The following is a 12,793-nucleotide window of genomic DNA, read 5'->3' on the forward strand; positions in this document are numbered from 1 at the left end:
TCTGTATTTATTATTTATGGAAGACTTAAGATATTATATATCTTAATCTAATTCTGGGAAGACTTTTTGAATCTAAGTGTTTTTTTCAACATTTGGCCTTGTTGTGCTGTTAACGGTGGAAGACCAAACATGGAGAATTGCTGTAATAACCTACACTTGATGTAGGAGACGGGGCTGTGCAATCAATGTACATATTTTAATTGTTATTACAGTTATTGCTCTAATTAATAAATAAAAAAAAAAATAAAAAAAACTTTTTGCTGTGAATGATATGGGCATTTGTACAGCTCCTCAGATCCCGGAGTAAAGCCACTTGTCCAGCCTACAGTGGCTTTAAAGCTGCACTGTGTACCTTTTCTGCTGGTCCCTCATTTGTGACTCACTTGTCTCCATGGAGATGTTATGGCTTTGTCTGGAATTTTCCACAGTATGACATAAAACTTATCCAATTATGCTATTTATTAATTTACAGGTATTTTTATTGCTGAAAAAATACTTGAAACATTAATGTCTCCATGGAAACCATGGAAATAAATTAGTTTAATACTATACTGTGGAACATTCCATACAAAGCAGTAACTCCATGAAGGCTGACAAAGAAAAGTTACATAGCACAACTTTAAAAAAGGAATCATGAAAACATGATGAATGATATTAAATCTGTTCTTTTTCTAAAGGTAAATTTTTTACTGTACATAAATGATAGTTTTAAATAATTGTGATTGACATTTTTTTAAAATTGGGCAGTCCAAGGAAGAGATAAAATTTCACTCAATGACTTTCACATGAATGATAATCTTAAAATATCTATCAAACAGAAGATCTCTGTTAGGTCCCTTAGTCTCCCAGGTTTTCAGTCCTGATCAATCATTTTCAATTCATTTATACTGTCACTTTGAAGGTTCATAGTGGTACAGTGTCATTCAGACCTCACTGTTTATAAATATAAAACAGTGCAAATGGAAGAAAGTTAAGCAGTTATGCTATGTTCAGACTGCCTTTGGATGCCATTGCTTTAGAGGGCAGATGCTTGAGATTATATTCCACAAAACTGACTCTTGTGAGCTTTAAACCATGTTAAAATGTTGTTACCTCCTCAAAAACATACTTGGAGTTGTGTTTTGTTTCAGTCACACATGTTTGAGTAACCCTGGATTTTTAAAATTATGCTTTTATTTTTTTATATTTATTTATATATTTATTTTATCAATGTTGTAACTACAGTGGAGAGTACTACAGAAAGTCTCTGGTACTGAAGCAGTGAGGCTAAAACAATAGCTGTAACTTCAAAGATAGGTAAGTCCACAGCTGAAATTATCAAAATTATTATGGTGAAAATGTATGGAGTTTAAAAACACAGGGGAGCACTTCCTCTATTACCACTACAGATGCAACGATATTCAATATAATATCGACTCATTTGATACTGGTGACACGATTTGATACGTGTGTGGTTGATATGCATGTGTCCCTCCATGCACACTGTGTTGCAATTATTTTGGTCTAAAAGGAAAACAGTTATTGCAGCATCCTCAGATGCAGCAAGAAAACCTCTCAGTAGGGACTTACAGCTGAAATATTCTAACAGAGTGGGATTTTTTCTTCCTGTCACTTTTTATTTTAAGTTGATAGAACCAGGACTGACAAAGATATTACCTTTTAAATACTTCAGAATCGCTTTTGGCTTTACACCGGCTTTAATCAAATGCGCTCTTATACACACCTGCAATGTGACTCCCGATATACGCAATCTTTTTCTCAGACTTTATCTCAGAAAACGGTCTGTGGAGACATTTCTATGTAGTTTGAGTGTCCAGAAAGAAGACGTGAGAGGGCAGTGTGTATAAAAAGAGCAGGGCAGTGTGCGAGGAGCTACTGTCTGTCCCTGCTGCTGCTGCAGAAGAGGCAGAGCAGCGCTGACACAGGAGCCTTTGTGAACGCAGTGAGAGGAGAGACAGACTCAGAAGGAAAAGAAAAGAAATCATCAAATCATCATCAGAAAAGGAAAAGTCTGATAATATAGACTGTAGCTACACTAAGAGTGTAGTGAGAAAGCTACACAGGATAAATATGGAGAATTTGTGTGTTAACCATGTGTGAATGAAACAAAACACAACTCTGGGTACGTTTTTGAATAGGAAACAACATTATAATATAGCTAAAAAATAATACAATAAATAAATAATAAGCCCTTTGAAACATTCAGATGTGGCGCAAATGGTGAAAGATTTGGCCAAGTGCAAAAATAAAATTTTTAGACTTTAGACATTCTGAGAATATCTTAATTTTTACCTTCATTGTTGAAGGGAAAATAAAATTGTGCAAAGTAAAAGCTCTTTTAAGGGCCCATATTAAGCTATTTTCTGATCTACGTTATATGCTGTGTCCTCATCAAACACATGCCACGAGTTGTGTTTTGTTTCATTCGCACATGTTTAAAACACAAACCCTGTATATTTAGGCTGGGTTCTTCTCTCAAACAGAAAACACAATTCAGTAACAGGAATTGCTTCATACACCTTCACTACTGTAGAATCATATGGATGATTTCAGTCCTGGAACTGCCAAACTTTATTGAACACAATGCAAAAGGTAGCTGTTCACTTGAAAACTACTGCTTCATGGCATCACAAGGTGGAACAGAGAATTTAAGATTTGGAGATGTAGACAGACTAATAATTAAGATTTACTCAAACATGTGAATGAACAAAACACAACTCTGGGTATGTTTTTTGATGAGGTAACAACAAAAAATAACATGGCTTAAAGCTCACAGGAGTAAATTTTGCATAATATAGGACCTTTAAGTGAAACTGTCGGAGTCTGGTGATGGCGGCCTTGAGATTTCGAAAAAGGATCCAGAGGACTTCCTGGACTTGAGCAACCGCAGCATTTGGGTGAGCTGGTTCTCTAGCGCCCCCATGCGTCTGTCCAGAGCCTGCATGTCCTCTCGTATCTCCTGCTTGAGCTCGGTGAAGGCTGCGTGGACCATCTGCTGCTCGGATGCGGCATTGGTCAGAGTCTTCTTCCCGTCTGTGGCATTCGGGCTGCGCTCCTGTGGTGTTTGCGGCTCACACACGTTGTCCAATCGCAGGTCGCTTTTGGTGATGCCGCTGTCACATGAGTCTGTCTTTTTCAGAGAAACCTGAACCAAGAAAAAGTTAAGTGAAAGTTATGAAAAATCCATGTAATTGTTTACTACTGTAAAAACAGTCAAGTTTGCAAATAATTGTACAAATGATTTTGAAAAATGCACAAATTGTGCAAATGATAATTTAAAATAAAACATCAAAAGGTTTACACGCTGAACAGTGACTTTTAACAAGGCTCTGACCTCAACTAAATGTGGGCAATGGGTTGGTGCCAGCTGACCCCCTCTTGATTAGTCATAATTTGAGCTTTTTGCAGCTAATGGCTTTACAGAAAAATTCAGGGGACTTGCTCCACTGGTCCAAAATATATCCAGACTACCAGGGTTGCTAAGTGGATGACAACATTATCACTGAATGCCACATTTACTGATTTGTAGTATGAATACCCTATAAGATTTGAATGTTAAATTCCCAAAACACAACAAATCTGTGTCTCCAGAAACTAGATAAACATGTTCAAATCTAAGATTCTGCTAACTGATAACATTGTAAAGCTGATTTATTCTTAATAACAAAAACTTTGGACATGAGGGCCAAGTTGATTATGTTATAATTTATTGTTTTGGTTCTCAAGACAATTATCCAATCAGAAAACAGGATGAGCCTCATGAACATGAATCTCTCATTTAGGCCAGTTTCAATGCTAAAATCTAATTTGTTTAAGTTACTTCTATGTCATCAACACCAAAGATTATGTCCAAAAGGCCATTTTAAGCACAAAGAAGACATTTTGGCATGGCAAAAAATAAAATTGTGTGTGTTATCATTTATTTTTATTCGTCCAATTATAACTGTTGTACAAATTAGACAAGAAAATAAAATTATAAACAAAAAAAAAAGTTTTAATATTACATTTCTTAAATATGTGAACTGTGATTTAGTAAAATGAATAGCCTAACCTGCCATATGCACTTTTTTAAGATGTTCAAATAAATAAATAAATGAAACCTGGTCTTGAGATTTAGTCCGATCCGGGAGTGTTTCCATGGATTCAGCTTTGGACACGCTGCTCCATGACTCCGCTTTCACCGCCTCTTTGAAGCGCCCCCACCCTTTTGCTTTTGGGGGTTCCACTGTCTTACACACCCCACCATTTTGAGTACTGCGACTGGTATTCCTCATGGGCGGAGCATTGGACGAGGTGGGTGCGGTCTCGTTTGGGTGTTCGGTTACTGTGACGATGCTGGTAGAGGCGAGGATCTGCGGGGATGGGGCTTCACAATGGATGATGCCTCTTTCGATGTCACAGAGTTGGGCGGAGACTCCACGTTCTGCCGCCATTCGAGCCTCCCTCTGTTGGCGAAAGCGTTGGAACAGGCGGCGCACAGGGTGGTCCGGTGGCAGGTTCAGAGGAGCTTCGTTCTTCCTCTTCAGCATCTCTTCTTCCTCACGCTTTACATCAACGATCTTACGGAAAACTATCTGGATAAGAAAAGAAAACAAATATGGTCTCAATCAACTTTTTTTGACTTTTCTACCATGTTATAATGTTTTATATGTCATAATTTAGCAATTTCCCTAGCCATAATCAAACCCTCCTTATAGTCAGCCGTATGAATCCATCCAAGGCTTAGCCTGCAAGCAAATATAAAAACCAGGAGGCAGCAACAGATGGTCCGGAATAGCTTGGGAGAAGAAGAAGGAGGGCATAAATGCGGTGTACACTTTGGAAATCTATTTTTGACTCCTTGACTGATAATATACAGCATTCTTATGTGAGACTTAACAGGTCAGCCCATTTCATAACATAACTAATATTCACTTCAATATTTTTTGAAAGTGTGAGTCTGGTCTCAGTGAATCTGTTTTAAGATGGACTCGACTGCCAGGTGGATTAGTCAAACAGAGACATGCATGGTCCGTTGGTAATGGGAACAAAAAAAAAGAAGGGGGGGGGGTCACAGAGGGACTGGAAAACATTGCAAATTTCTGCAGAATCAGTGAGTGAAGCACTAAACTTTCTTAGTCTGAGATAAACTGTATTTTACTTGGAAGTGATAGGTGACCAATGAGCTTTTTGAGTCTGAGTTTCGCAAATTTCAAAAACAAATCTCACAATCACGATTGGCCTTGCTTGAAACACAAAGGTGGCTGTGCGGACCAGACTAATATCAATCTGTATCAAAAATATAAAGGGTTATCATTCTGTATTTGATAGGCAAGTATTCACTTTTATAAAGTTAAAGCCAACTTCATTGTGCTTTATTGCCACTGCAGATTTACAACATTCTGATCAAAACAAACCCAGGTTAAATCAAAGCTTATGTTAAACCCCTGGTCTCTGGTTTGTCTTACATAAGTCTGTCTTTTCTGTCAGTCTGTCTTTATGAGTCTATAAAAAGCTTCTGTCATGTGAATTATGAATGAGAGGTTTTTCCCGGAGTAGAGCTGTCTTCACATCAGGACTTTTCAATGAAGCCCTGCGGCATTCCCATCAGTCAGGGATTCCTCTTTTAAACAAGCTCAGATTCACACGTCACAGTTACGTAACGCAGAGAAGTTGCTACGGTTACATGCACTGAATTATGAGACCATTAAAATGACAAGTAAACAACAAAATCATCAAATTTCTTCCTGATCCTGGTCCCTTTGATTACTTGCACTGGATTTTGCAGTTTACATGTTATTTAAATAATTCTAAAGCTCCAAAAATCAGATTTTAATTAAATTTTAATTTTCCATACAAATATTAGTAATATTTCAGTAATATTTTTCAAATTGACCCAGGAGGGACAAATAAATGAGGAGTAGATAGTTAACCCCTTTACATTATGCTGACGATTTGTTATCCACTTGATAAAATAAAGGTATCAAGTGCCTCCTAGGCATGTGAAATCTGACAAGAAAAACAAAAGCATTCAGGGTTGAATCATAAGCTGTTTGTACTCTAAACCCACTAATAAATAAATTGCCTAAAATTCACTAAATTTAATAGGACTCTCATATGAATTCTGCCTGGACTTTTTTGTACTCTATTCCCCGGGGGAAGCTGTGGTCATCAGAGGATAACAGCAGAGGGATGAGTTATACAGACTTACTGAGGCACACATAACTCACTCTGAAGTCTGAAGTGTCACGCAACAACATAAACAACATGGTTGTTTATTATTAAGCAATATCTTTAAAGATTTAACTTTGTTTTTTTGGTTTCTTGCACAAGTTTGTCTTTATTGCTTTAAAATTATTCAATTTTTAGAGAGTTTGAGGCAAAGTAAGAACATCTCCAAAGAGACAAGCAGGTGACAGATGCTCCACCAGAAAATGTATAAGTCAGGTTTGTGTCCACTTACAGTGCTCACATGTGTTTCAAGTACAATAAAAACAAGTGATTAGACTTAAACAGGCATTTCTTTTTTTTTTTTAATTGGTAAGTAGTTATTAGTAGTTGTCTTGGTTTTTAAGTATGTTTTGGAAATCTACTTTTGACTTCTTGAGTGATAATATTATACAGCACTCTTATTTGATTTGCCAGCATAACAAGTATTCACTTTGCTTGGGGTCTAGAATACACACATCTTCAATATTTCTTGAAGAGTCTGATCACCAGCGAATGTCCAAGTTTTCACATGGGTATGATTGACAGGTGGATTAGCCAATCAGGGACACGCGTGGTCCATTGGTATTGGAAAAAACAAAGAAAAACAATATCACAGTGGACTGAAAAACATTATGGATTTCTGCAGAATCAATGAGTGAAGGACTAAACTTAATCTAAGGTGAGATAAAGGTGTATTTTTGTTGAAGGAACCAAATTAAATTGGACAAAAGAGCAATTAATTTAGGAGCCGTTTTCAAATCAAAGTAAGAGGGAGTTTAACACCACAAATGTTTTAGTATTGATCGAGGAACTTTACTGCGCTCCTCCACACACTTGTACACATAGGTTGGATTAGCATGCTTCTTGGGGACATTCCATTGATGTGATCCTAACCTGAATCATAGTCACTACCTGCAAAACCTAAACCATTTTAACCCATATCTAAACTAACCAAATCTAAACTTCAAATCATGTTGTTGATGTAATGATACAGGATTTATGTCATGGATTTTTGTCTTTATAACGGAGGAAGGTCTCCGTGATGTGAGTCTGAGTATAGTTTTAAGTCCCCCCAGTGTGATAGATACCAGCCCACGTACTCCAACAGTAATGACAGACTGATCTGCTGAATCTGGTTTCTAACTCAAGGTGACCGAGCAGCTGAGCGTGCACGAAAGACGAGCATGCACGGTGCTAATGTGCGCTAATGTATCCTGCACCAGCCCCTGTGCACACCCCTACTCCACGTGCACGGGCCTAATGTACAGTAGGAGAGTGCAGGGCCTGATGTATGTGAGGTTAAGGTGGAATTCATTATCCCTTAATGGAAATGTGTCCTTGAATGTGAACATGCAGATAAATTAACAAACAACAGAACCGCTGCCACTAATACCTAATAGCACAACTACTACAGCAGCTACTAATACTATTACTACGACTACTATAGTGTCCTCTGTATCTGCCCCATCCTTCAGTCTCTCTGGGTTAAGTCTGTCAGGAGGAGTGGACCAGATCTGAGCCAGGATCTTGGGTTCTAAGAATGGGGAAGGCTCTCCATTGTTTTGTACTCAGAATGTTTTGGTTAAACTCACAGTGCTGCCATATTGATTGATGGATGATATAATTTGGAGCTTTCTACCACATTATAACATTGTTTCCTCATCAAAAACATGCCTCAAGTGGTTTTATTTGTCATCCATTCATGTTTGACTAATCTTGCAATGTCTCACCCCTGTTCAAACCCTTCCTATGGTTAGCAGCAAGATTCTGTCCAATACTCAGCCCATAAGACTATGCTGCACATGCTCCCATATGACTATACTGAGTAAATATACATTAGCAGGATACAAAACACTGCACAACAATTTGACAAACTTGATGTGAGGTGGAGTAGTTAGCAATTCAGAGTATTCAGAGCATCAGAATATGAAAGTGAAATTTATTAAACATGTTAATATGCAGTTTTTGGTGAAAGATGGATTAATAAGTCAGCATAAAAGTGTGTACGTGGAGCATGTGAGCGTGCACGAGGAGCATGTGAGCATGCACGAGGAGCATGTCAGCGTGCACGTAGAGGTGACATTATGATTTATTTGAGTGAAATTAAAGATGTGAGTGAAATACAAATGCACTGTGAAGTCTGAATGTGATGGACCCTCTCCTCTGAAGCTCCCAACAAGTGAATAAAACCGTCTCAATGCTGAGTTTACACAGTAGAAAAAAATATCAGATGTTATTGACCATGAACTGTGAAATAAACATTAGTGTCTGACCTACGGTTGTCAAATGTATCAAAAATCAAATAATAATCAATACTAAAATTAGATACAAATTTGTCAGATTCACAGGAGAGAAATTAACTTTTCCTTAATAGCTTTAGAATGATGAAAAAACTGAAGAAATAATTGCATCAGTGTCAAATGAATATCCACAGGTGCCCTGTTGGGAGTTGGCCAAAAGGAATTTAAAAAGAGATAGCATTTTACTTTGCAATGTTACTAAAAATATGTAGAGATCCACGGCACTCTGTAGTGTGAAAAAAATGTAAGTCCTTTATTAGCTTTAGAATGATCTTGAGCTGTAGCAGAACACATACAAGACCACATAAACTAGAATATACGCATACACGGATGGCTGAGGGATTACACATCTATAAGGCCACATGGTATATATAATATCAAAGAAAGTACTATTGTTTTCTGTTGAAATTGACATTCTATTGTCTAAAGAAAGAGTGTTTATTCATTGTTGTATCAGAATTGGTATTGAGCTTCTAGTTATTTTATATTTTATAATTTTATATTCCTGAGCTATCTCCTAGGATACGCTGAGGTGGGAGGGTCTTCTGGAGGTCACACGGTTATCGCTCAGTGAAGCAGAACCGGAGCTGAAGATCGATTTGAGCTAAGACCAGGGGAGAGATGGGACACGGGACAGTGATCTGCCCCCCCATAAGTCACAAACACCCCTCTTATATACCCCTGTCATCACCCACCAACCCTCCTCATATACTATACCTCATCAATATTAGGCTATTAGTAAAATTTTTATCAGCATACATTAATTTCTAATAGTGAATGGATTGTGGTTTTAAATGGAGATGTCTAAAGACAACCCTCATTCAGTAAGAGCATGTAGCAGACGGAAAATTTGATGTCATATCATATTTTTGTGTTACATATTTAAATGTTGGTTGTGTTTAGGCACTGAAAAACATGCAATAATAAATGATTTATATAGTGCTTTTCAGGACACTAAAAGGCACTTTACAGATTAAGCACACTCGCCGTAAGGACACATCTCCACAAACCTTTCGGCTTGTTTCCATGGAAATGTTACTTTGGCTATAATAGTCCACAGTATGTCATAACACATAACACATCTATCCCCATGGAGAATGTTCCGAAGTATGGTTTTAACTTTATATCTCCATGGAATCATGCAGGTGATATCCCACCTCCAGAAAGTTAAATACTGTAACTTTAAATGCCAGTGATTTGATGTATTGTTTATGTTTAGAAAACCATTTTGATTTGATTTTAATAAGACATAATACAAATTAAATCGGAAATTTGTAATTGATCAATGTGAAGCTGAAAATTGAGAAAATTGAGAATAACATTTTAATTAATTATCGTCTCTGCTCATATACATCCTCCTCCTTCTTCTCTCCCTATCCTTCACTCCCCACATGTGACTGGGTGGATTTCTTCCGAGCACTCCCATTTCCTCCATCAACCCAATAGGTTAAATCAACCAGGGAAGGTAGTCCGGACCAAGACTAGCTCTGGATCTGGAGATGCATCCAACCACTTGTAACAGGTTTAACCTGCACAGGACACATTTCCATACTGGAACAATAAAGTGTATTCACCACTCCACACAACTCCCTCTCACCCCCCACACACATACATGTCTCCCCCTCCTTTACCCTGCTTCTCTCCATACATTCTTACTATATACTACTGCCCCCAGGTGTATAGCTCCAGTGGCCCCGTAAAGAGCATGAGCAGATTTATGTCTGTGTCACGGTTCGATCGCCTCCTTTAGAAACATGTGGAGCACATTTATATTCACTCAGAGGATGGAGAGAGGAGTTTGGGTGTAATAAGGAGAGAGGGGTGTAGAGAAGGGAGAGGTACAGAAAAACGATACAGAGCTCACTGCTGTCTTGCATACTAAGCAGTAGTAGTGTTGTTATGATGCTAAGGAATAGATTTGCTAATCAGTGACAATTCTGATGGTGATAATATAAAACACTCTTTATTGAGACAAAAGAATGTCATTCTCAGCATTAAATAATAGTACTTCCTTTTATATTACAATCTGGTTTTATATTTGTGTAATCCCTCAATCCCTAAAGTTAGTTTTAGTATCGATATTGTTCAGTCCTAGTCTAAACCAGGAATAAACCAGGTCTCTAAAGCAGTCCCCACTGAGATCTAAACCCGGACCAGACCCAGACTCACCCGTTTCCTCAGGTTGTAGGTGAGCAGGAGGCTGCGAGCGAAATGGTTGGCAAAGGCGGAGTAAAATTCAAGCACTTTCTGCAGAGCATCGCGTTTGATGATGTGCAAGTCGCAGTACGTCAGTGCACGGACGTTAGCGCACGACTGAGCTAGCGTCATCTCCTTCCAGAACACATCACCGAACACATCGCCTTTACCTGGACACAAACACCTTTAATCAGGCAGGAGCAGAATTATTTCAACATTTATTTATACTAGGTCTGCACAATATACTAATTCTTTGCAAAAGTGTTAATACTGACTTATGCAATACTCAAAATATTGCAATAACACCAAGGCTATTGGGTCTGTATTGGGTCTGCTCTACTTTTATAAATACAGTAGCAAGATTTTGGGGCATTTTTTCATGCGCTCTTTTGCAGATTGGATCACTGAAGTCTGGCAATCCTGGTCTGGGAAGCTAATCCAGTTAGCTCCTTAATACTTTTCAGCTAAAGTCATCAACATTCTCTGGGAGTATGATGCTAACTAGAGGCACTGCTCTGTCTGAAGACAGACTCTGTTACACAAGATTTTAATCTCAGCTTTGTTTTAGCACAGTCTCAGCTCACACTCTCAAATTACATTACAGCCTGGATCTATTAAAATAAATGGATAGAGTATTGCTTAGAGCTGTCTCAAGCTGGATTAGTGGTCATTTACTGGTTCCTCCTGCCCATTAAATATATTTCCCATAGAGCGCAATGTAATCACAAACTGCTCGTGTTTGGATGACAGGGCACCTACAGCTTTCAAAAAGGTTGAATTTTGTGGCATCAGATCATAAACTGTTTGTAAGGTCAAAATCCTTCAGTTGTCTTAAAAACGTTTTAATCGCTTATGTTCGGCCCCACTCTTGCACCGCTCTGTGGTATGTGCCTTTGCATGTATACTGCACATGTTCTGAGAGCAGGAGAGCCACCGGACGTACCGAGCCACTAAAGGCTAATCCAGAGACATGCGGCACTGAGCTCGGCTCATTGACTTGAATGGGAAGTTTAGGCACCAGAGCTTGCATTATATGTTTTTCAGTTAGTCTCACTCACCTTTTTTGTTGAAAATCAAACATCTAAACAGGACTATGAATGTCCCGTATTGATCACAGGCTCCAAAAAATGTGTATGTGTGTTTAATGTGTGCATTGTGTCACCATAGAAACTGCTGAGCATTCCACCACAGACATACATGCAGAACCCCACCAGCGTGATATAACTGCAAAGTATCAATAACCTAGTCTCTGTCCTATATCACTTAATGTTCCAGTCAGATGTTTAAAAATCCTCTGTTTTTATCAGAGAAGTAGTGGCAGCTTCCCCCAAACAGCTCTGAGCGAATGGACTTTTCTTTCCTGTGACGTGACAGAGGAGATGTGTCTTAATCTAAAAATAACCCTTATGAAACAGTCTTTGATGAACTTAAGTGAATGGAGCTACTACTGACACATAGAACATTTTTAATACTTTCTGGTAAAATATTGAAAATACTGTCAAACTAATGAGTAACTGTGAGTAACTGAGTAAATTTGGTGAATGACTTGAACTGGGAAATGACAGGGCACATGTGTCTTCATGCTACCTAAACAAAAAGCCTAGGAGAAACTGTCAGGAGTAGAGTTGTCATAAGTATCAATAATCAAATCCTAATCTATGTTAGTATCAATAGATACTAATTTGAACAAGTATCAGTAGTCAAAAAGTCATTTTCCCAGGACAGAAATGAACTTTTCCTGAATATTAGTAGTATAAGACCATATAAACTAGTATACGGCCATGGACTACAGTATAGTGTATCGAGTTTACTCCTTAGTATCAAAATCAAGTTTGAAATTTTAGTATCATGACAACAGTAGTCATAAGTACCTGTGAGGAGTACCTCTCTGGGGGGACAAATGTTTTAGGTAAATAGAGTTATCCCAAAGGGAACACTGAGATTGTGGTGTTAAATAACAGAAGTCTCCTGAGCCCTGAGCAGAGGCAGGTGATTCATCATTTGTTTACATCAGTCCAGGACCGTAGGCAGGGGCACTCAACACTCTGTGATATTAGACAGGGACACTCAACACTCTGTGATAATAGGATAGCAGGGATAGACTGATC

At 38.2% G+C, this 12,793-nt stretch overlaps 1 protein-coding gene across 1 annotated transcript in view; it reads right to left on the reverse strand.

Moving 5' to 3' along the window:
- Positions 1–2,803: 2,803 nt before the first annotated feature.
- The window catches only part of LOC110166092 (potassium voltage-gated channel subfamily H member 1-like), a 28,735-nt gene continuing 18,745 nt past the window's right edge, over positions 2,804–12,793 (reverse strand). The window contains exons 11-13 of the mRNA XM_020931289.2: positions 10,659–10,855; positions 4,101–4,574; positions 2,804–3,145 (exon numbers count right to left, since the gene is read on the reverse strand). Of these exons, the coding sequence (XP_020786948.1) occupies positions 2,804–3,145; positions 4,101–4,574; positions 10,659–10,855 (1,013 nt within the window). The remainder of the gene's footprint in view (positions 3,146–4,100; positions 4,575–10,658; positions 10,856–12,793) is intronic.

This window comes from Boleophthalmus pectinirostris, unplaced genomic scaffold, assembly GCF_026225935.1.
Source record: "Boleophthalmus pectinirostris isolate CB_2022bp ecotype Guang Dong unplaced genomic scaffold, ASM2622593v1 HiC_scaffold_22, whole genome shotgun sequence".
NCBI classification, from domain to species: Eukaryota; Metazoa; Chordata; class Actinopteri; order Gobiiformes; family Gobiidae; genus Boleophthalmus; species Boleophthalmus pectinirostris.